The sequence below is a fragment of the Phaethon aethereus genome (assembly GCF_964289735.1).
Source record: "Phaethon aethereus genome assembly, chromosome: 7".
Lineage (NCBI taxonomy): Eukaryota > Metazoa > Chordata > Aves > Phaethontiformes > Phaethontidae > Phaethon > Phaethon aethereus.
The window spans coordinates 4,473,695-4,492,801 of record NC_138583.1 but is presented as its reverse complement, the minus strand read 5'-3'; the positions used below and the strand labels follow the sequence as shown (position 1 = coordinate 4,492,801).

The 19,107-nt window shown below is 51.4% G+C and overlaps 2 protein-coding genes across 3 annotated transcripts in view; one reads left to right on the top strand and one right to left on the bottom strand.

Moving 5' to 3' along the window:
• ASCC1 (activating signal cointegrator 1 complex subunit 1) overlaps positions 1-4,952 on the bottom strand; it is a gene marked incomplete at both ends in the record, with an annotated part of 36,619 nt that extends 31,667 nt beyond the window's left edge. Inside the window, 4 exons of the mRNA XM_082001883.1 lie at positions 904-1,082; positions 2,500-2,597; positions 3,524-3,623; positions 4,841-4,952. Coding sequence (XP_081858009.1) covers positions 904-1,082; positions 2,500-2,597; positions 3,524-3,623; positions 4,841-4,952 — 489 coding nt within the window. The remainder of the gene's footprint in view (positions 1-903; positions 1,083-2,499; positions 2,598-3,523; positions 3,624-4,840) is intronic.
• A 3,534-nt stretch (positions 4,953-8,486) lies between these two features.
• ANAPC16 (anaphase promoting complex subunit 16) lies at positions 8,487-14,409 on the top strand (the record flags this gene model as incomplete). Of its 2 annotated transcripts, XM_082002134.1 has the most annotated exons (3): positions 8,487-8,643; positions 10,822-10,896; positions 12,776-14,409. In XM_082002134.1, the coding sequence occupies 3 exons, from the start codon at positions 8,502-8,504 to the stop codon at positions 12,889-12,891; spliced, it is 333 nt and encodes a 110-aa protein (XP_081858260.1). In that variant the 3' UTR covers positions 12,892-14,409. The 2 variants fall into 2 exon arrangements, with proteins under 2 accessions (XP_081858260.1, XP_081858261.1); XM_082002135.1 differs by lacking the exon at positions 10,822-10,896 and having other exon boundaries at positions 8,502-8,643.
• Between the last annotated feature and the right edge of the window lie 4,698 nt (positions 14,410-19,107).

The window sequence follows — 19,107 nt, the reverse complement described above, 5'->3', positions numbered from 1 at the left end:
TTAAGTAAAAAGACCGTTAAAAACACATTCGAAGAGAGAAGAAGAGAGGAGAAGAGAGGAGAAGAGAGGAGAAGAGAGGAGAAGAGAGGAGAAGAGAGGAGAAGAGAGGAGAAGAGAGGAGAAGAGAGGAGAAGAGAGGAGAAGAGAGGAGAAGAGAGGAGAAGAGAGGAGAAGAGAGGAGAAGAGAGGAGAAGAGAGGAGAAGAGAGGAGAAGAGAGGAGAAGAGAGGAGAAGAGAGGAGAAGAGAGGAGAAGAGAGGAGAAGAGAGGAGAAGAGAGGAGAAGAGAAAAAAGGAAAGGAAAGGGGAAAGGGGAAAGGGGAAAGGGGAAAGGGGAAAGGGGAAAGGGGAAAGGGGAAAGGGGAAAGGGGAAAGGGGAAAGGGGAAAGGGGAAAGGGGAAAGGGGAAAGGGGAAAGGGGAAAGGGGAAAGGGGGGAGGGAAGGGGAGGGAAGGGAAGGGAAGGGAAGGGAAGGGAAGGGAAGGGAAGGGAAGGGAAGGGAAGGGAAGGGAAGGGAAGGGAAGGGAAGGGAAGGGAAGGGAAGGGAAGGGAAGGGAAGGGAAGGGAAGGGAAGGGAAGGGAAGGGAAGGGAAGGGAAGGGAAGGGAAGGGAAGGGAAGGGAAGGGAAGGGAAGGGAAGGGAAGGGAAGGGAAGGGAAGGGAAGGGAAGGGAAGAGAAGAGAAGAGAAGAGAAGAGAAGAGAAGAGAAGAGAAGAGAAGAGAAGAGAAGAGAAGAGAAGAGAAGAGAAGAGAAGAGAAGAGAAGAGAAGAGAAGAGAAGAGAAGAAAAGAAAAGAAAAGAAAAGAAAAGAAAAGAAAAGCCTTCAAGGTAAGTGCCAAAAAGCTATCTGAAACATCACTCTGCCAAAGGGCTTCCACTTGATTTTAATTCTCACAGGAATTCTTACCTTTGAGCATTTCTCCAATACTTCCTCCTTGAACTGCAGGAACTTCTCCTGGATGGCGGGCTGGTTGAGAGCGAAGGACAGGAAGTGTGTGAAGGGCTGCTTCTTACGGAAGCTGTCCAGGAGAACATCGATCCGTGTTTGGGCAGAGATGACACAGCTGCGATGCTGCCCTGTAATCACTACAGGGAAACAAAGCAATACCTGTCTGGTTTCTGTGAAGCTACAGTGAGACTACTGACGCCCATGCAAAATAAAGAGTAACTGAATGGATCATGATTTTACACGGTGTTTATCGGTGCACTTTAAAATATCAGTATTGGAGGATATTGTGAATATTTCATCCAGGAGATGCCAGGAGGGAATTAGAAAAACCTGCACAACAGCATCTCTCTACTGCTAGCCCTGGGCTCACTGGAGAAGCGACAGGAATTAAAACCCCCAATCACGCACACAGAAATTTTGCCAGACTCCCCACTTGACTTAAAATGCCTGACACGGCTGTGCTTTCCCCTGTAAGGACAGGATGCTTTTTTTTTTGCCATCAAAAGTATCCCTCTGCTCTCAGGTCAGCTCTGAGTGCCTGAAAAACAGTAACTAAGAGTCTATCGCTTCAGCGGCTCTTCAGATTTCTAGAGCATTACTTCAAGTTTTCACAAAGACCATCAAAGTGAACAAGAAAAGAAAATCTGTCAAAGATCAAGATGGCCTATATCGTTTGTGCACGCACTTCAAGGCAACAAACAGAGAACACTTGAGCTTGAAAAGAAAGAAGGAGCAAAATTTTCTTGGCTTCCTATTATTACATGTTTTCAACATCTCTCTAATAGTCCTTCAGGGTTCTCAGGAAGAAGTCAAGACTTCTTGAGAAGTACTACCACGTTCTTGTGCGGCACAACAGTTGGATCCCCCTGTCACTTACTCCTCACAGCTCTGTCACGAACGTAACTGTACACCATGCCAATTATCACCGGAGTGTGTGTAAGGGGTCCTCCAGACATCCACTCAGGCAGAAACTCACACAGACCAGCAGTTATGAGCAATGCCTCCTTTCTTTTTAAGTCCCTGGACGTGATGAGAAGGAACATACGGTACTAGAAAGCCTGCTCTTGCTATCAGGATCAAGTGACAACACCAGAAAGGCAGCAATGTCATCAAAACACTTCTCATATTATAGCAGGTGCTGAAGTTTATTTCATGCATAAATATACAATATGGTGTTTTTTCTGAATGTACATTACAGCTGATTATTAATGAAAATGGTATTAATTTAAAAAGAAAACAGCAATGAAAACCCCAACACATTCAGGCCCAAAGTCCTCAAGCCAGTCATTTAGGGCACAGAAGTGACTTTAGACTATTCATAGACTTAAAATAGATTTTTTTTTTCCAAAGAAACCCTTACGCTGCTTTACAAAGATCTATAGACAGGGAACATAAACTCAGGAGAAAAGTGATTTTCCAAGGGCTGTAAATGGAGTCAGTGCCATGACAGAAGGAGGAATTAAAGGAAAAACATTGCCTATGCCCCCTCCCACTCAAATCGTGCCTGTGAAGCGCCAATGAGAGAACACCCATTTTGTGCATATTAAAGCTCACCAATTTCTCCTTCCACTCCAGGCTTGGGAATGCTGATGGAGGTTCGAGTCTCTGTTTCTAGTCTCTTCTTAGTTTCCCCTTTCTTCCCAATGATGTACCTGGAGGCATAAAAGTGCAAGAGTCACTCACACAGCGCTGCTGGGCCACTCTCCATCAAGCGTGTCCAGCCAGCAGAGGAATCATGCCACAGGCAGCTGGGTCCTCCCCAGATTTGGTATATCCATGCTAGAGGGATGCACACACTCAGCCTCATGCACAGGACCTTGTCCAGACACAGAGGCTTCTTCCAGGACTCCGCGTGTGACCAGCCTAGGAGCTCAGGATGATGTTGAGCCGTGGCTCACAACTGGCTTAAGCTAAAATAAATCAGTCAGTCCATGACAGCTCTGCCTAGCACATCCTGCCACAGCTTATTCGTCAGCTGGGTTATCCCTTTTTCCCCATTACCCCAGCTACCGAAGGGTAATGGGCTCTTCTTCTGCTTTTTGCTTTGTTCAAGGTAGTCATTTGGCAGCATCCAAACACACAACAGAACACTCTTCCTTCTCTACATTTCAGTAAAACTATTCAACCAATAAAATTGTCAAAATAGCTAGATAAAGGTCTGAACACTACAGGCTTCCCAGTAAAGATCAGATTGGAGTGACCAGTCAATTCCAGCTATGTGTGCTTTCTCTCAAAGCTTTCACAAACTCTCCCCAGTTCTTCCTCTCCTTCACCCACCCTCCCTGACGCTTTTATGTTCAAGGGAAGAGATGCTCAAAAACTCTCCTGCCAGCAAGAAAGCACCACCTGCTGTCTCCGTCACAGGGAAGGCTAGGAGTCAAGCATGGCCCAACTGCACTAGAAAGGCACTGCTAATTTTTCCTTCCCAAGTGCTAAAATCCACATCCACAAAACGGAATAAATTTCGGAGATCTGGCACTTACCCTGACCTCAAAAAAAAAAAAAAAAAAAAATTTCTGCGCTCAACCACTTCCCCAGCCAGCAGCAACTCAAATAAACCAGAAACACATAGGCTCACTTGTATAAGGGGCTGGGAACCTCCACTCTGCACTGGAAGCCTTTCTCAGTCTCTTCCACCACAAAGGCATCACAGGGTTCATCTGTGCAGTCACTGGGGCCTACCAGAGAAAAAAAAACAACAGACCTTGCACAACCTCTGTAAAGTCTAGCAGTGCTTTATGTAGGACACGAGTTTCACAGCCGCCTTGTCCCAAGATTAAATAAAGGAAAAAATGGACTCCCCTCTGGTGCAGCTAACTGCTTTTTATTTCACTTTACTACCAACTCCAGAAAGCATAATGACTGCTTCTAAATGTGCCGGGCTGGGAGGTGCAGGAAAGCAGCAGTTACAGCCCAGTTTTTTTCTTGGCTGGAAGTTGTGCAACCACCCAGTGGGAATGGCCTCTTCTTCTGGCAGGGTGGAAGCTACCAGCCCATTCAGAGACCCAAGCAGGAATTTAAAGTTGCAGAAGAATACAAATAAAAGGTGAGGATAGGTTTGGTTCAAGGGTTTGGGTACAGTGTTTTGGAAAACAAAGAAATTCTCACACCCTCAGCACAGAGCAATAGATGCACCTTTCATCCGTGGGCCATTCAGTCATGCCTGTTAGGAGTGAACACGATTTCCAGAAAGGGGCCTCCTCTCCAACACATACAGGGACGAATTTGGGTGGCAGGCAGCTTATTAAAGCTTTGTTCAATCCACTGAAAGGCAGGGTGGAGGGAAAAACAGGACACAACAGCCACAACCCTCTCCATTGGAGAAGTAACAGCTGAGCTTTTCTGTGCCCATAACTCATGCGGAACTACAACAGATGTACAGACAGAAAGATAAAGTAAAGAATTTTGCCCCCAAAATAGGCAACACCTTCCAAAAGCCACATTATAAAAGGCCAATTCTTCAAGGGGCAAACATTGCAAGGACAGAGGATTTTAGCGAGCAGCTTCACTCCTGCCATATCTGCAAATACTCACACTACTGAAAAGAAAGGTGCCTCAGGAACCTGAGGACAACAGATCTGCAGCGCTAATTTGTTTTCCCCTTTTACTGGAGATCTATTACAGCCAGCAAACAAAATGACAGTCAGGAGCACAATCACCCAAACCCACATTAGGTAACTGGGATTACATCCACTCTTTGGTCAGCAGGATCATCAGGGACCAATGCAAAGCATTTTTCTCCCTCTTGAACACCTCACTCCACCACACCAGCAGGTCCTTGAGCACATAAAGGCACCAGAGAGAACACCAAGAGTTCGCTAGGTCTCCAGTGTTGATGTTTTCACCTGTAGCACTTCCTAACAGCACCACGGTCACCCCTTGCGCAGCACTCTACCTGCACAGAAATCTTCCTCCTCCTCCTGCTGCTGGTAGGCCTGCTCTTGAATGAGATTCTTCCTGTATATTCGGCCCCCGATCTTTATCAGGGTGGGCCGTAGAACGTCCATCCTGCTCCTCCTCCTAATGCAAAAACGAAGACAATTTTGCTAACTGATGCCAAGGACATTTTGATGTTTCCTCATGGATAATCTGTAAGAACCAACGGGGGAGCTCTGAGGGGCTCAGCAGTGAAAAGCGAGGTCTGTACCTCCAGAAGAGCAATAACTCCTCCTATACATATATGCAAGAAATTTCAGAAAAGTAATACCTTCCCAAACCTTATGTCACTTACTGAAAGACTAATTTTATGAGAACTTACAAGCATACTCTTTGTCAGCTCATAAAGCACAATCAAGTAAAAATGGGAAATTTAAGCAACATCAGATACGTAACAAAGCATCAGGGTTTCTCATTGTGGCCTGAGTCAATGTGTCATCTTAAATTAACACCATGCAGGACTCTGAACAGCTTCGCATTGTTAACTTGCCATAGCTGCAGACCAGAGACCCCAGCCTCTCGCAAGGAATCCCCTACAACATGAACCTCTCTCAAAAATACCTGCCATCCTCCTCTGGTTTCTCAAAGGCCTAAGGTGCTTTTCAAAAGCAAACCCAGCTCCCTGGATCTGCTCGGGAGGCAGCCATGGAAGGTCAACAAAGTGCTCCGAGGGGTTGATGATGGCTGGTATAAGCAGTTACACCTCCTGCCCTCCACCTCAGAGCACCCTGGTAAATTTGAGGCATACGCATAAATGTCTTACACTACCCTGCATTATTCCACTCAATATTAGAAAGACGGGACATCGAATTAAATATTTTACAGTTGAGAACATTTTATGATGTAAAAGTAACAGGGCAACCCAAAGAACCAGCAGTCACCCATCAGAGACTTTGCATCTTCGCTGCTTAAATTTCTACATTCATTGAAACTGTTGGATACCTCAGTTTGCTCTAATGTTTTTAAAAGAGAAATTTGTGTTACTCAGCAAACAAAGTCTCCACCAAAAAATGTGCCTTCATCAGAAGGTTCACCTGTCCACTACAACAGAACCTGACAGGAAAAAAATGAAGACCTTGCCTTTGAAGATGAATTTATCCTAAACTGGATTTATTGTATGGAGTGACCTCAGGTTCAGAAGGTTAATGCTTCTCCCCTCTATTAAAAGCCTCATCTTCCAAAATGACTTACAACCACCTGAACTTACATTGAATTAAGGCATTTCTGCAGTTCAAGGACAAAAGTGTAGATGTGAACTGTGCACAGAGGAAGACAGAATACACCACAAAAAGCCCACGCCGTTGTTGAGGGTGGGCTGTTGGTTCTTCTGTTCCCACTCAGGCTTGCTTTTTCTTTTTTAAATCGCAGAGCTGGTGTCACAATTTCTTGGTACAGGACTTTCAAAAGCTCAGGTGCCACCGTGCCCCACCACGCTAAGCAAAGCCTGGCGAGGGTCTCGGCTCTACACCCACGCAGGAAGAGGGATGCTGCCACGCGTGAGTGTCTGAGAGATACAAAGCAGCTGGGGCCGCAGCCCAGGCCGGGGATGAGGCCGGGCTCCTGCGGCAGCCGCAGGGTGAGCCGCGTCACCACCGCCGCCCACCCCGAACAGGCCTCCGTGGCCGCTGCGCTCTAAGACACTGCTCGGGTTTAAAACCCCGGGAGCAACCAGATTTTCCTCTCGTCGTTCGGCATCGCACGTCTACCGGAGGCCGCCCCAGCCGCTCGCCTCAGGCCCGGCGGGTAACGGCCGCCACAGCCGTTGCCAACGGTTACCGCCCCGCCGCCGGAAGTAGGCAGAGGCCGCGCGCCGCGCGTTCCCGCCCGCCCCAGCATGCACCGCGAGCGCGATCACGCGCGCCGCCTGCGCCAAGCCGTCCGAGCGCCCAGGTGAGGCTCGGAGGGGACGGTCCGTCCCGGAAGCGGGAGGGGGGCGGCCTGGGAGGACAAGGGTGCTCGGCTGAACGGGAGCGGGGGGAGAGGCTGGCGCCGGTGGCCTCACTCACCGCGAAGCAGCTCACTACGGAAGCCGGGGAGGGGCCATGGCGCGAAAGGGCGGGGCGGGGCGGAGCCTGGGGTGGTGGCGCGTGAGGAGGGCGGGGCGCAGGCGCCTGGGCGCAGGCGCATTGGCGCTACCGAAGCTGTTGCGGCGCCCGCGTGTGGGCGGGAGGCGGCGCATGCGCAGTGCCGACAACGCCACCGCTCCCTCCGCCTCGTGAGGTGGCCGGCGCCCCAGGCCTGAGGCGGCGGAGGTACGGGCGTCGTCCCGGGCCGTACTTTGTGTTTGCCTCAGCCTATTTAAAATAGAGAGCCTGCTGCTGTACCTAAGGAGCCCGCCAGGCTTGCGAGCCTCGGCTGGCGTTATTTTGACGCAAAACAGCATCTCGCTCCCCCCATGAGCTGGGCCCGCCCAGGTTTGAAGAAAGTGTTGCCATATTAAAGGTTTCTTTTATCCAAGCATTTTCCTTCACAGCCTGTAAGCCCCCAGCCACCTACAAGCTGCTGTTTTGCATTACCTGCAGTAAACGAAACCACCTTGAGCTTAACTGTGAACGAAGGCGCCATTCCTAGTTGTGACAGCCTTTCAAAAACCCATTTTCTCCGCTAAAACCTCGAGTGCTTTCCAAAGGCGCCGTCTGCATAGCCTAGAGAGTCTGCAGAACTGTATTAAATAGGTGGGATAATAGATACCTATTAAATGAGCAGGATAATTGGGAAGTGGTTATAAGTGGTTCAGAGGAGTAGCAACTGCTGTCATTTGTAAGTGCCAAGTGACAGCTTTTTTACTAGCGGCAGGTATGTGACAAATTTTAAGTACTCTATCATGACAAATGTACAGCCAATACCTCTTAAAAACAGGGCTGAGAAAAGGGTACACAAGAGGCGGCCGGGCGTGTGCTGTACAGGCAAACGGATGCTCAGCCCTTGCTGTTTTAGGTAAAATTTTTTTCTGCAGTATTTTAAAAGCAAAAGCACATCTGGAACAGCGCAGAGAGCAGTTGCTGCAAATTAGGCCGCAGCGTGGCTTTGCGCAGGATGCGGCACTGGAACTGGCAGTCCTGTGGGCTTCCAGGTTTTATGAGGCAGATGCACTTTTTCCATGTTTGTGCTCCTGGAAACAAGGCAAAAAGGGGGGGGGGGGGAAAGAGGTCTTTTTATGGCCCTAGGGAGCGGGAAAAGTGCCAGGCAGCTGAAGGCCAGTGAATTTAGGCCAGCAACCTATGCCAGGTTATTTTAATGCACGTTCCAGTCGTCCCGCTGAATTCCCAGGGCCCGGTTTCCGAGGGGTCAGAGCGTGGGTTACCTCCAGTTTCTGGGTGCCACCACGTGGTGCAACGGCTAACTGCACCCATCCCGGCAGCGGGTGCGGGCAGCAGGAGCAGGCAGCCTCTCCCACGCATGCAGGGCAGCCTCGAACCACAAGCGCTTTGAGGCTGCGGAGCCATGGAACGGGGGTGGCCGCCCAAAGCTGCGCTTGCTGGCTCTTCCTGGATCTTGCCGCCTTCATCTGCTGTCAGATATGTGTGCGGTCACTGGCTTTGTGCCCTGGGAAACTCCGAGACGCCCTTCCTAACTCCGCTCTGCTCCCTTTTTGTTCTTGCAGGCTGGGACGGGGTGAAATGGCAGCCTCTTCCTCATCCTCTTCAGCCGGTGGAGTCAGCGGCAGCTCTGTAACAGGATCAGGGTTCAGCGTTTCGGACTTGGCGCCGCCCCGAAAAGCCCTCTTCACTTACCCCAAAGGAGCCGGGGAGATGTTGGAAGGTGATTGCTCCTGCCCTTCTCCTTCCCGCTCCTCCTGGTGCACAGGCAGCCCTGCAAGGGAGTTGCCAAGTTTGTCACCTTGCTGCCTTTTTGGACTTGCGCTGGCAAAAGCTGGAGGGAGGAAGGAAGCACCAGGGCTTGGGTAAATCCCAAGCAGCCCCAGCTCTCCCACCAGTTGTTCATGAGGAAGTGATTCTTCTGGCAGTCACCTGTTTTAGCTCCATGACAACACTTCAGACGAGGAAGTGATCTACCTGAAAGGGAACATGACGGTGTTAATTGCTCATTGTTAGTTAATCCTTTGATGTCGAGCAGGAATTACTGTAAAGATAGCTGAGGCAGGAGTATTTTTCTTGGCAAAACGCATTCTGGGATTGGATTTGACTGGCCTAGTACAGGAGGCAGCTTGTATCCCTGCTGGCCAGGAAACGTAAGGCTTGCTTTTGCCCTTGACCCAGGATAAAACCTCACCGCACGGGTCTGCAAGAGGATAAATCAGGACTAGACCTCTCTTTTAATCCTTCAGGGCTGAGCATGTTCCCCTTTTGGGCTCACTCTTGTCGGGGCGTTTCTCCAGGGTGACTTGGAGAGGGTTGGGGCTCTGATCCAGCGCGGCGTCTTGTGTTTGGGTGCCTGAGCTGTGCCACCCACTTCATCAGGCTTGCCTGCAGGATGACCCAGGCACGTCGCAGCTGCACGTCCCTGCCTCTGCTCTGGGTGAGGAGGAAGGGCAGGTCCTCCAGATGACAGGGTTAAACCAAGGTCTCTCTGTCTGTCTGCTCCTCTTGAACTTCCCGTGTCACCGTGCCGCATGCTTGACTGCATGAGCCTGAAGTTCACTGGGGTGGCCCTGCAGCTCAGAAGTGACTGCGTTCTGGTAGAGACGAACACGGCAGCGCGGGGCAGCTGGGAACTGATTGCTACGTCGTTTAAGGACTGTTTTTATTACAGATTAGAGCCCATATGCCAGTCTATTGAAGTAATTATGACTAAAGGCTTGCTCATAGAATTTAACGAGCCCTCAAAACAAATTAAAATAATGAAGCACTTTGTGTTACCAGATAGACAGAGAGCTGTTCCTCCTGAGAGCCACTCGGGCAGGACTGCCAGGCTGGGTAGTCAGAGGAGAGGGAAGGGTGTGTTTGGAAATAGCACGGGGTAGCACTAACACAGCATTTCAACAGCTTGCAAGAGGATGCTCTGAGCACAGCAAAACTCCAACTCTTACTGGGGTTCAGCTTTGGATTAGATTTCCCAGGGCCAGGGGCCTGTTACTACCCTTAGTTCTTGAAATTGCTTCTCTTGCTCATTTTTACGCATGGAGCTTTTACTTCATTTTGCTTTGGGCTGACCTCTTTACCAGTAACATGGCAGTTTGTCTGCTCTGGGTGGCAGCAAAAACTAAACACTCTCCCTGTTGCAAGAAACTTTAGCTTTTTAATTTCTGAGATAAAAGGTGATACATCCGTTCTTTCATCAGGCAGGTACTAGTGGGGTAGCTGCATACCAGTTTCCCCTTCAAAAATCCTCACGAACTGACTGATTTTTATTGTTGCTTTAACTATCTATCTCATCTCACTTGTTTTTAAATAAACCATTAGGTTTTGTGGGCTTTTTTTAGAAGAAAGTAGTATAAACTATGTCAGTACCTGGCACACGATTAGCTATGTATTCCAGATTGATTTATTTCTAAGACAATTGTGCGATCAATTACTGACTTGGATGGCAAAATACACATTATTTGAAAACCTTTATGCAGGGTTATGGTCTAAGCCTGTGGGAAATCTTAAAGCATTATAAGGACACAAGCGTCTGAGCCCCGAGGGAATCTGAGACTGCCATAATATTAGCTGGCTTCTCCTTAGCTTACCTTCTATTTAAAATGGACTAAAATTGCTTGACAGAGGGGATGTAACAGAATATCAGCCAGGATGGCTCGCAGGTAGCACAGACACTCCCTGGTGGCACCGGGAGCCAAAGCTCCATCCGGGATTTGAGCGCAGGGCTGTACAGGCCAGAAACGGGAGCACTGCATGCTCAGCGCAGGGGCAACTGTCAGAATAGGCAAGTGGGGAAACCCACACCTCAAACATAAAAATAGAAGGTCGGCAGCACTCAGTTAAGGCTTCTCAGTCTTAAAACTCTCAGATTAAACCACCTCCCTTTTTCTGTTTACAGATGGCTCCGAAAGATTCCTCTGTGAGTCTGTCTTCAGCTATCAGGTTGCATCTACATTAAAGCAAGTGAAACACGGTAAGCATCAAAGCGCCGTCTATTTTAAAAACTGCATGGCGATTGGGGAAGATGGCAGGGGAGCGCGGAGAAAAGGCTGACATGTTCTGGGGTGCCAACCACAAAAAAGCAGAAGAGCCTTTTAAGTTGGCGAATTAATGCTAAGTCAGACCATCACCAAGTCCTTTTGCAAGCCCTATGCAAAGCGACGGGAACCCACACAGCCTGGGTGGGAACAGGCTGTGCCTTTCGAAGCTTGTTTTTCCATCGCTGTGTGCTGCGCTTGCCTTCACGAGAGGTGAGGCCAGAAGAGGAGGTTATGGGCAGGAAAACGCCCACACTCTGATCTTGGCCCAGCGCTGACTGTCTCTCTGGCCTCGAGCAAAGAGACACTTGATTCTACCTTTGTTTCTTTGCTGAGCCCTCGGTGACACCGGCAGGGTCAAGCAAGGTTTCCAAAGGTGCTTGGGAGACGGATGCACAGGTGCCTGGCGTGGCATGACGGCGCTGACTCCGCTCCCAACCTCCCCAAGAAAGGGCCTTACATCTCGTTTGAACTTCTGCTTCCCTCCTGGGGCCTTCACCCGCTGCCCAGGTGCCTGTAACTGAACGATGGGCTTGACTGCACAGCAGCTTGTGTTCTCAAGACGTTGGGCAGAGCTCAGCACCAGATTGCATCTGCTGCTTGAGGGTCACATCCTTTCTGGTCCCCGCCTTTTGTGAGCTAGAATGGGTACTTCCACGTGTTGTCTCAGACCGGAGAGGTTTCCTGTCCTCTGCCAGCGAGGGTTGTCAGGAGGAGGTCTGGGGGCGTGCAGCAGCTTGCAAGGCCGTGCTCCTGCATTTCTGAACTGAAAACCAAAACCAAACTTCAGAGCCGTTGTTTCCACGGCTCCGGCGCTACTGTGGCTGGAGCTAGCGGAGGGCTGCTGCACAAACTGGTACCCTGATAAGCACCAGCCTTTGAAACTGGTTTGTGGAGCACCAGTTGCCTCCCTGTAAGAAAAGGGAAAGGCTTAAAAAAAGATCGAGGTCATAGTTTTTTGGCTTGTTTGTTTGACAGCTCCCAAAAGCACTCGCTTGCAGGAGGTGGAGTGAGAACAGTCCCTCTTAAAAGCACCCACTGCTGCAGTCAGCATAAATCCTGTGCATTTTATGTTACGCCTCTTGCTAGTAAGTTGGCTCGTACTGGGCCATTTTTCCAAGAGGCTGCTGAGCTGCTGAACTTCCACCAGAGCCAAGAGAAGAAGGGCTATTCTCATCTCTGTACCACTGCAGCTAATTTAATTGAAAACGGAGTCTGCGTGCCCAACGCACAGCCAGTTTTAAATAAAGCCAAGAGAAACAAGTTGTTTTGGGGATCCGCGGGGAGGCAGCCTGTCTCTCCATGGGGACGTTCGTGTCATTAGCACGCTCTGATTGCAGGGCCTTTCTGCTACAGTCATCCAGGTCCTCCTCAAAGGACCTTCATTAAAAACAAGAAGTTCCTCGCGCTGCACCCAGCTCTACCGTGGGCTGACCAAGCTCTCTCTGAACTTCTTTGTTCTTTTGCACTATAAATATTTATGCTAAAGAAATGAGCTTCATCCTGTTTTCACCCCCATACACTAATCGGCCTCGTGTTTCCCTGTTAGGACTTGAATATACATGGCACGGGCAGGGATTGGTAAATACGCATTCAGCGCCAGACGAGGCAGAAAAGCCCGTCCCTGCTTTCTCCTGTGATCTGGCGAGGTCTCGCCGCTTGCACAGGGCGTCGTGTAGAGTGGGTTTGTATTAAGATCGGCTTGGTGGGTTTTATTCTACTCTGTTCCCCATTGACAGCTGGGAATTTGCATCTAATTGGAAGGTTTAATTGCGCTGTCATTGCATACCACAGTTACCTTTGAACTTCTTGCAGATCAACAAGTTGCACGGATGGAAAAACTAGCCGGTCTGGTGGAAGAGCTGGAGGCAGACGAGTGGAGGTACAAGCCAATAGAGCAGCTCCTGGGATTCACTCCCTCCTCGGGCTGAGCGTGTCTGGATCGCTGCTGAGCAGAAGAAAAACATTCTCTGGCCCAGCTTCAAAACACACCCCCATTTATCAGGATGCTGACAGCTGCATCAGCAGGACTGGGCTTTCTTTTTTTTTCTTTATTTAAAGTTGAGAGTGGGGATCTCCCGTTAAAGCTGCCAGTAAATGGAAATGACTGGATCCTTTAAATCATCTGCGGCGTTACAGGCTGGCAGGGCTCAGTTTCTGTAACTTAGAAGCTAGGATCAGTTTTACAGAACTCAGAGAATCACCTCATTGTGTACAGGGGAGGGAAGACTTACAGCGTGGCGGCGGGGAAAGCAACCCAGTAACTCAGTCTGGCCTTTCCCCGGCATGTGGCCGAAGGACTAGGTGATCCGCAGGCTGGGAAGCCTTGCATCTTTGCCACTTAAGCTGGGCCTCTGTAGAGCAGAGGTACAACACCCTGCCAAAAACGCTTTTCGGCCCTAGCCATTGTTTTGGAGGACAAAACAGCAGGAGAACTGTCCTGGGTGGGTTGAGAGGGGGGCAAGCGGTGACGCTTTATTGTCCCTCATATATCGCTGAAGCTGTTTTCTCTGTGTTGCTGTTTCTCTTGCGTCTGCACAGTGAGTGCTGGTAGAACACTGCTCTCCCGTGCAGCAGCTGTATCTTTAATACCCTGAAACTCTTTTTCCTCTTTATTGTGTATTAGATTGCTCTGTGATAATAAAATAATTCTGTCTTTGGAAAGGTTTATCTTTTCAAAGGTTGCTGGCGGGGAGGGAGGCTGACGAAAGAAACGGTCAGCTGTTCGGTAGGTAACGAGGTTTAAAGAAGCTCTGAGGCAGCCTGGCTGTTACAATGGTCAACTTCAGTTCAACCAAAAAAAACCTCTGAGAGGAACCAAACCGCGCTTGCTTTACGCTCAAAAATGGATTGATTTGAAATCAGATTTTAATCCTGGTTTAACTTTGCCAGCAGAAACCCCGTATTTAAAGCCATCCATTTTAATCATCTTGTTTTTCGTTTGTACTTCACTTACGTTCTTGGAGGGAACTGGCTTTCCATTTTCTGGCATAACCATTTCAACATGTTAATTTTCCATTGACGAGAGCCTTAGCACCACATTTTTGCTAACCAGCAGGGGGATAGGCTCAGCACTGTACTTAAGCAATTGCACGACTTATTGCTCCAGATGCCCAATTCTTCCATTTTCAACATCTTATTTACGAGATTTTTTTTTTTTTACTCACTATTTCAGTACAGCCACATCTGGATTGAAACGGATTACTTTGAATCCATCCCAGTCTTAGTTATATCACCAGTGATTTGCGTTAGCTAAAACTAAGGGGAAAAAGTATACAGACAGTTCTGCTGTTGTTTCTGTTTATAAATTAATTCTAGTATCAAGAGTTAGCTTTTTGTGACCCAGAACCATGCGCCGCCCAAAAACCAGTCCCGTTTTGCAGATGAAACCCCAAGTTCCAGCTCTTCACCCGTGGAAATTCACTGTACGGTTTCTGAAACCGCGTACGGGCGTTCTCACGTAAGGCTACAGCTCAGCCCAGACATCTCCCACGCCGGTGCATGGCCCGGAAAATCTCCTCCCCAGCCCTGGAGGGCCGCCAGCCCCTGCTCCACAGGGGCCCTCCTGCACAGTAAAAGTGGGTCCTCAGCCAGTATCGCTTTAAACGTGATGCCATTCGGTATTAAAACTCCATCCCAGATTGGGGTTATTTTGAAAAGAAGGGAGCATTTCAATCGTCAACTTGTTTGGTTTATATCACCTATTTTTTTAATCCTCCTTACTCCAGCCACCTAAACTTAACATTGGCCAAACTTTCCAAAAATACCCCCTGTATCAAGACAACGTCACGGGGTTTTAGGAACGGAGCTGTGCGCCTTCCACTGCTGACCGTGCCGTAGCGCCTCGAATCCCCCTCGCGCCGAGTCCCACCCGCTCGCTGACCCTACGTGCTGCAGCCGGCGTAATCGGATGCAGAAAGAGCCTTTCCTTTTTACTGCTCAATGCCAAACTTTTCCACTCTGCCAGCCCTCCGGGGACACCGGGGGATCGGCGCCTGCGGCTCTGCCGACGGGATGCAGTGCCCAAGCGTTGCCCAGATCTCCCTGCAAACCCTGGCGTGCGCCGAAGGGACCGAAACGTGGTGGGGCTGAGATTTCCCCAGGGCAGCCTCCCCCTCACCCTCCTCCCAATTCTTTGTTTTCCAGCCGTTTCTCGGCGGCGTGCCGGGCTCGCGGGCTGGACGGAGCAGGAGCAGGGAACGGCCCCGGCTCTGTGCCGTACATGGCTTGTTTGTACGTGCGCCCAGCACCAAAATAGACACATGTGCGAGAGCCATTGAGAGGAAGTGAAAAGTTCAGCCTGTACAGTACTACAAATGCAAAAACATGTTGTTGGCCGTTCCCTCCTCCCGCTCAGTAAACACTTTATGTAAGGCGGCGAAAACCAGAGGGATTGCTGCACGGTAAAATGGAAAAAAAACCCGACAAAACTCAAAACCCTGCTCTCCCCCTCCTCCAAACGCAGCTTTTCCCTGGCAGCTGGAAACTCCCCAGCAGCCCTATTTTTTTTTTGCAGATCTGTGGGGCAGAGCTGGAGGTAACTATTCCTTCTTGGGGTTTGGAAGCACCGTTCCCCCTCAACCTTGGGGGTCCCTGCAGCATCACCGGGGGCTTGGCGAGCAGCTCGGGGGCTATTAGGGGGCTGCAGCTGGGAGTGGAGCACCAGGGGGGAAGGGAGCCCGTCAGCCGCGAGCAAAAGTTGATGCGGGGAGGGAAAATTTTAAAAAAAAAAAAAAAACGCTGAACAAAGAGCCCTGTTCAGAGCTGCTGGTTGGTTTTCCTGTGGGTGCTCGCAGCAGAACGTTATGTACCGGCGTGCAAGCCCCGCTCGCACCTCCCCGGCTCCTCGAGCTGCTGGCCGCGGCCCCAGCACCGGGGACGGTGCCAAGGCACGCGCTCAAACTTGCCGCCTGGCCAAAACACCCGGCTGGGGAGGGCCTCTCCCTCCTGCTGAGGCTGCTGGAGCGTGGGGCAGCACCCCGGCAGCCCCCCCAAAAGAACACCGGCTCCTGGCTTTTGCCTGGGATGGGGCAAAATCCTCTAAGGGGAGATGAATTTCACAGCCTCCACCCTGCAAACAGCACGGTGCCGACCCGGCACTCGGCATCTCAGCTGCCAAAACCCGTCCAACCATCCTCCTCGGACAAACGTTCCTTGTTTCTCCGTCCAACTCCCGCACATCGTTGCGGGCAGGCAGCCTGCCTGCAGCTGCTTGTCCCCGGAGGCGGGAGATGGGCCCAAAAAGTTTCGGCTGTGGCGAGAGATCTGCCCAGACGGCGGCACGCCGGGACCTGCCACGGCATCCCACCCAGCCTGCAGCCTTCAGCTCGCCTGTTAGAGCCGGCCACGGGCTCAGTGCAGTGGCGGAGGATGCGCAGGGTCACCCCTCGTGTACCCATCATCCCCTGCCACGACTGGGAGCCTGATGGCTGAGGATGTGGTCAGAGAGGGTTCAAAGGACACCCACCCTGCAGGCACTCAGGGGACACCCCAAAAACCGCTGTCTACCCCCAGCCCAGCCCCTTCCTTACGTTCCCCATGTGAACGCTTGGAAACGGAGGATCACACCAGCCTCTGTGCCAACCCTGGCCGGTGACCGTGTGCTGAAATAACGTGTCAATCTACCTAAAAGTGGCTTCTGGGGCCGCTGAGAACCACCGTGAAGACAGGGACTCACCATGGGCAGATGGGCAGTGGCAGCCACCCTATGGGGCAGGAATTTGCCCACCCCCCACCCCCAGCATATGCAGGGCACAGTTTACACTGAGACATTCACTGAGCCCCCCATACATCTCTTCCCTTCCTCCTCCTCCTCCCCAGCCCCCTCTCCCTGCAACCCTGCAAAACTGCTGAGCTCAGCACATCCCGGGCAGGGGCCCAGCCAGGACCCTCCCCAACGCCAGCCGCCCCAGCCAGCTCTCGCTTTAACCCTTTGCAAAGCCGCCCAGGCTGGGAATTGGAGCGATCAAGCAAAATCGTGTCACACGGCGGAGTGGAGGGTGTCCCACCAGCTGCAGCTGGGCCGGGAACAGGCTGTCCAGAAAGTTTCATCCATCCTCCTGAAGCCCCCCTCTGCTCTCCCTAGAAAGGACAGCAGGTCAGGGGGCAAAAAGACACGCTGCTTGGCCGTAAAAATCACGCTGGGTTTACGCCGGCAGCAGCACCCGGGGAGAGGAAGTGCGGGGATTACTAATACTGTACTTAAAATTCTGCTTTCTAGCCCCAAACCGTTTCTAGAGGCTCTGCTGCAGAAGAGCAGCCTGTGTTGCAGTCTCTTTTCGGAAGGAAAATGAGCTGCGAGCTCCGCAATGCCTCCCGTCCCAGCAGAAGCACGAGCGCACAGCATCACGTTTAGGATTATTTTATTGCAGAGATCAAAAATTACGTTTCACTTTAAAACTCGCTGACACAGCAGAGGCTGCTTGCTCCCCTGCCTACCAGGCGATGTTATGGCAAAGAAAGAAAAATATTTATGCTCGGCTTCAGAATTCAAGCTTATTTTTAGCAAAGCGCCTTCCCTGTGGTCCTTTACCTCTTTTTCATTTATTTGCTGTTTTCCCCATTTTGACCCCAAAGCCAACAGTTCCTCATCTATTTTCAGCCTCACCCAGCGAACATTTGTACCAATGACTTGGTGGTTGTGGAGAGAAAAAAACCCATGAGCTAGATTTTGTTAAAAACAGGATCCCAAGCACCATCCAACCGTTTCCAGCGCTTGTGTGCTTATTTCGCTGTATTGGTGGCGAGCGCAGAGATAGTAGTGCATATTTTTAACAGCTGGGGTTGGGGTTTCTTCATTTTTTTGTCCCAAAAAGCAAAGCAGTAGCCCTGCATGCCATGGGCGCAAGCCAGGGCTTGTTCCCAGCTCTCTGTGCATCCCCTTCCGCCCCACTGCTCCTCAGGATGCTACCCGCTCCCCCGGCTTGGACCTCCGCTCCCAAAATGGCGACGGATTCAGGCCTCGCTTCTCCTTTGACCCCTAAGAAGCAATTTCTCCACCGCTACAGCTACTGGTGGGGTGCCCACACCCCGGAGAATTTGTCCCCGGAGGCCACAGGCGGCGGGTGTGACGCCGGCGTGGGGGGCCTGTCCCCCTCACTCCTGGCCGGCGTTTGCTCTCCCTCATGTTTACCACCGGGCTGTTATCAATCTCTGCTCAGGAAGGACAGTACCCAAGATAGCTCTCAGAGTGACTTCAGAGTGTGCTCAGCTCCTCCGATAAAGCCACAGGCAGCACGGCGGGAGGACAAACAAAGCCCTTTATCGCCAATTAATGGGCCTTCGGCTCCCTGAGCTCCTCAGGGTCTGGCTTCGGAAAGGTCACCTACGCAGGGGCGGGCAGGCACGCACGGACCTGCCGGGACACACACGCACGCTCCCAGAGCGGAGGGCTCGGAGGAGGACAGCATCTTGCCCCTGACTGATGGGACCACTGGGGGAGGCAGATGGGGGTTACCCCCAGCCTGGCACTGAACAAAATCCCCACCCCAGACTGGCCATGCCCTGCTCTCACACCCCTCGGCACCCTCTGATTTTTAACACATTTTGCTCCAACACCCTTTATTTTCTTAAGAAACCCGGTCAACGCTGGCTAACGGGTCACTGGGATCACCCACCTGCAGCGCCTCTGGCCTTGGGCTCTGGGTTTGGTCGGTAACCAGACGCAGGGCAGCAGACAACCTTGGGTTGGCCATCTCCCACGACCGGGCTCACAGCAGGATCAGGCCGTGCTGGTGCTCCCCACGCAAACGCCGCCTGGAGGGGTGATGGGTGGGCACGTTAACGCGTACAAAACCCTTCACGGCTCCCCCACCTGCTGTCTGGTTTCATGCCAGCTGGGGTCTGTTTCACAACCCAGAGAGGGGTCCGGGGAATGGCCATGGCATGCGTCCCCCTTGCCACAGTTGTCTCCACTGTAACGGGATCTGGCCCTGGGGGTGCCTGCGGTGAGGCCCAGGCCCAAGCCAGGCCCTGAGGGGGAGCCAGGGGTTGAGGCCTGGGCCCTGAGGGGAAGCTGGGGACTGAAGCCTGAGCCCTGAAGGGGAACCCAGGGGACTGAGGCCCGGGCCCTGAGGGGGAGCTGGGGACTGAAGCCTGAGCCCTGAAGGGGAACCCAGGGGACTGAGGCCCGGGCCCTGAGGGGGAAC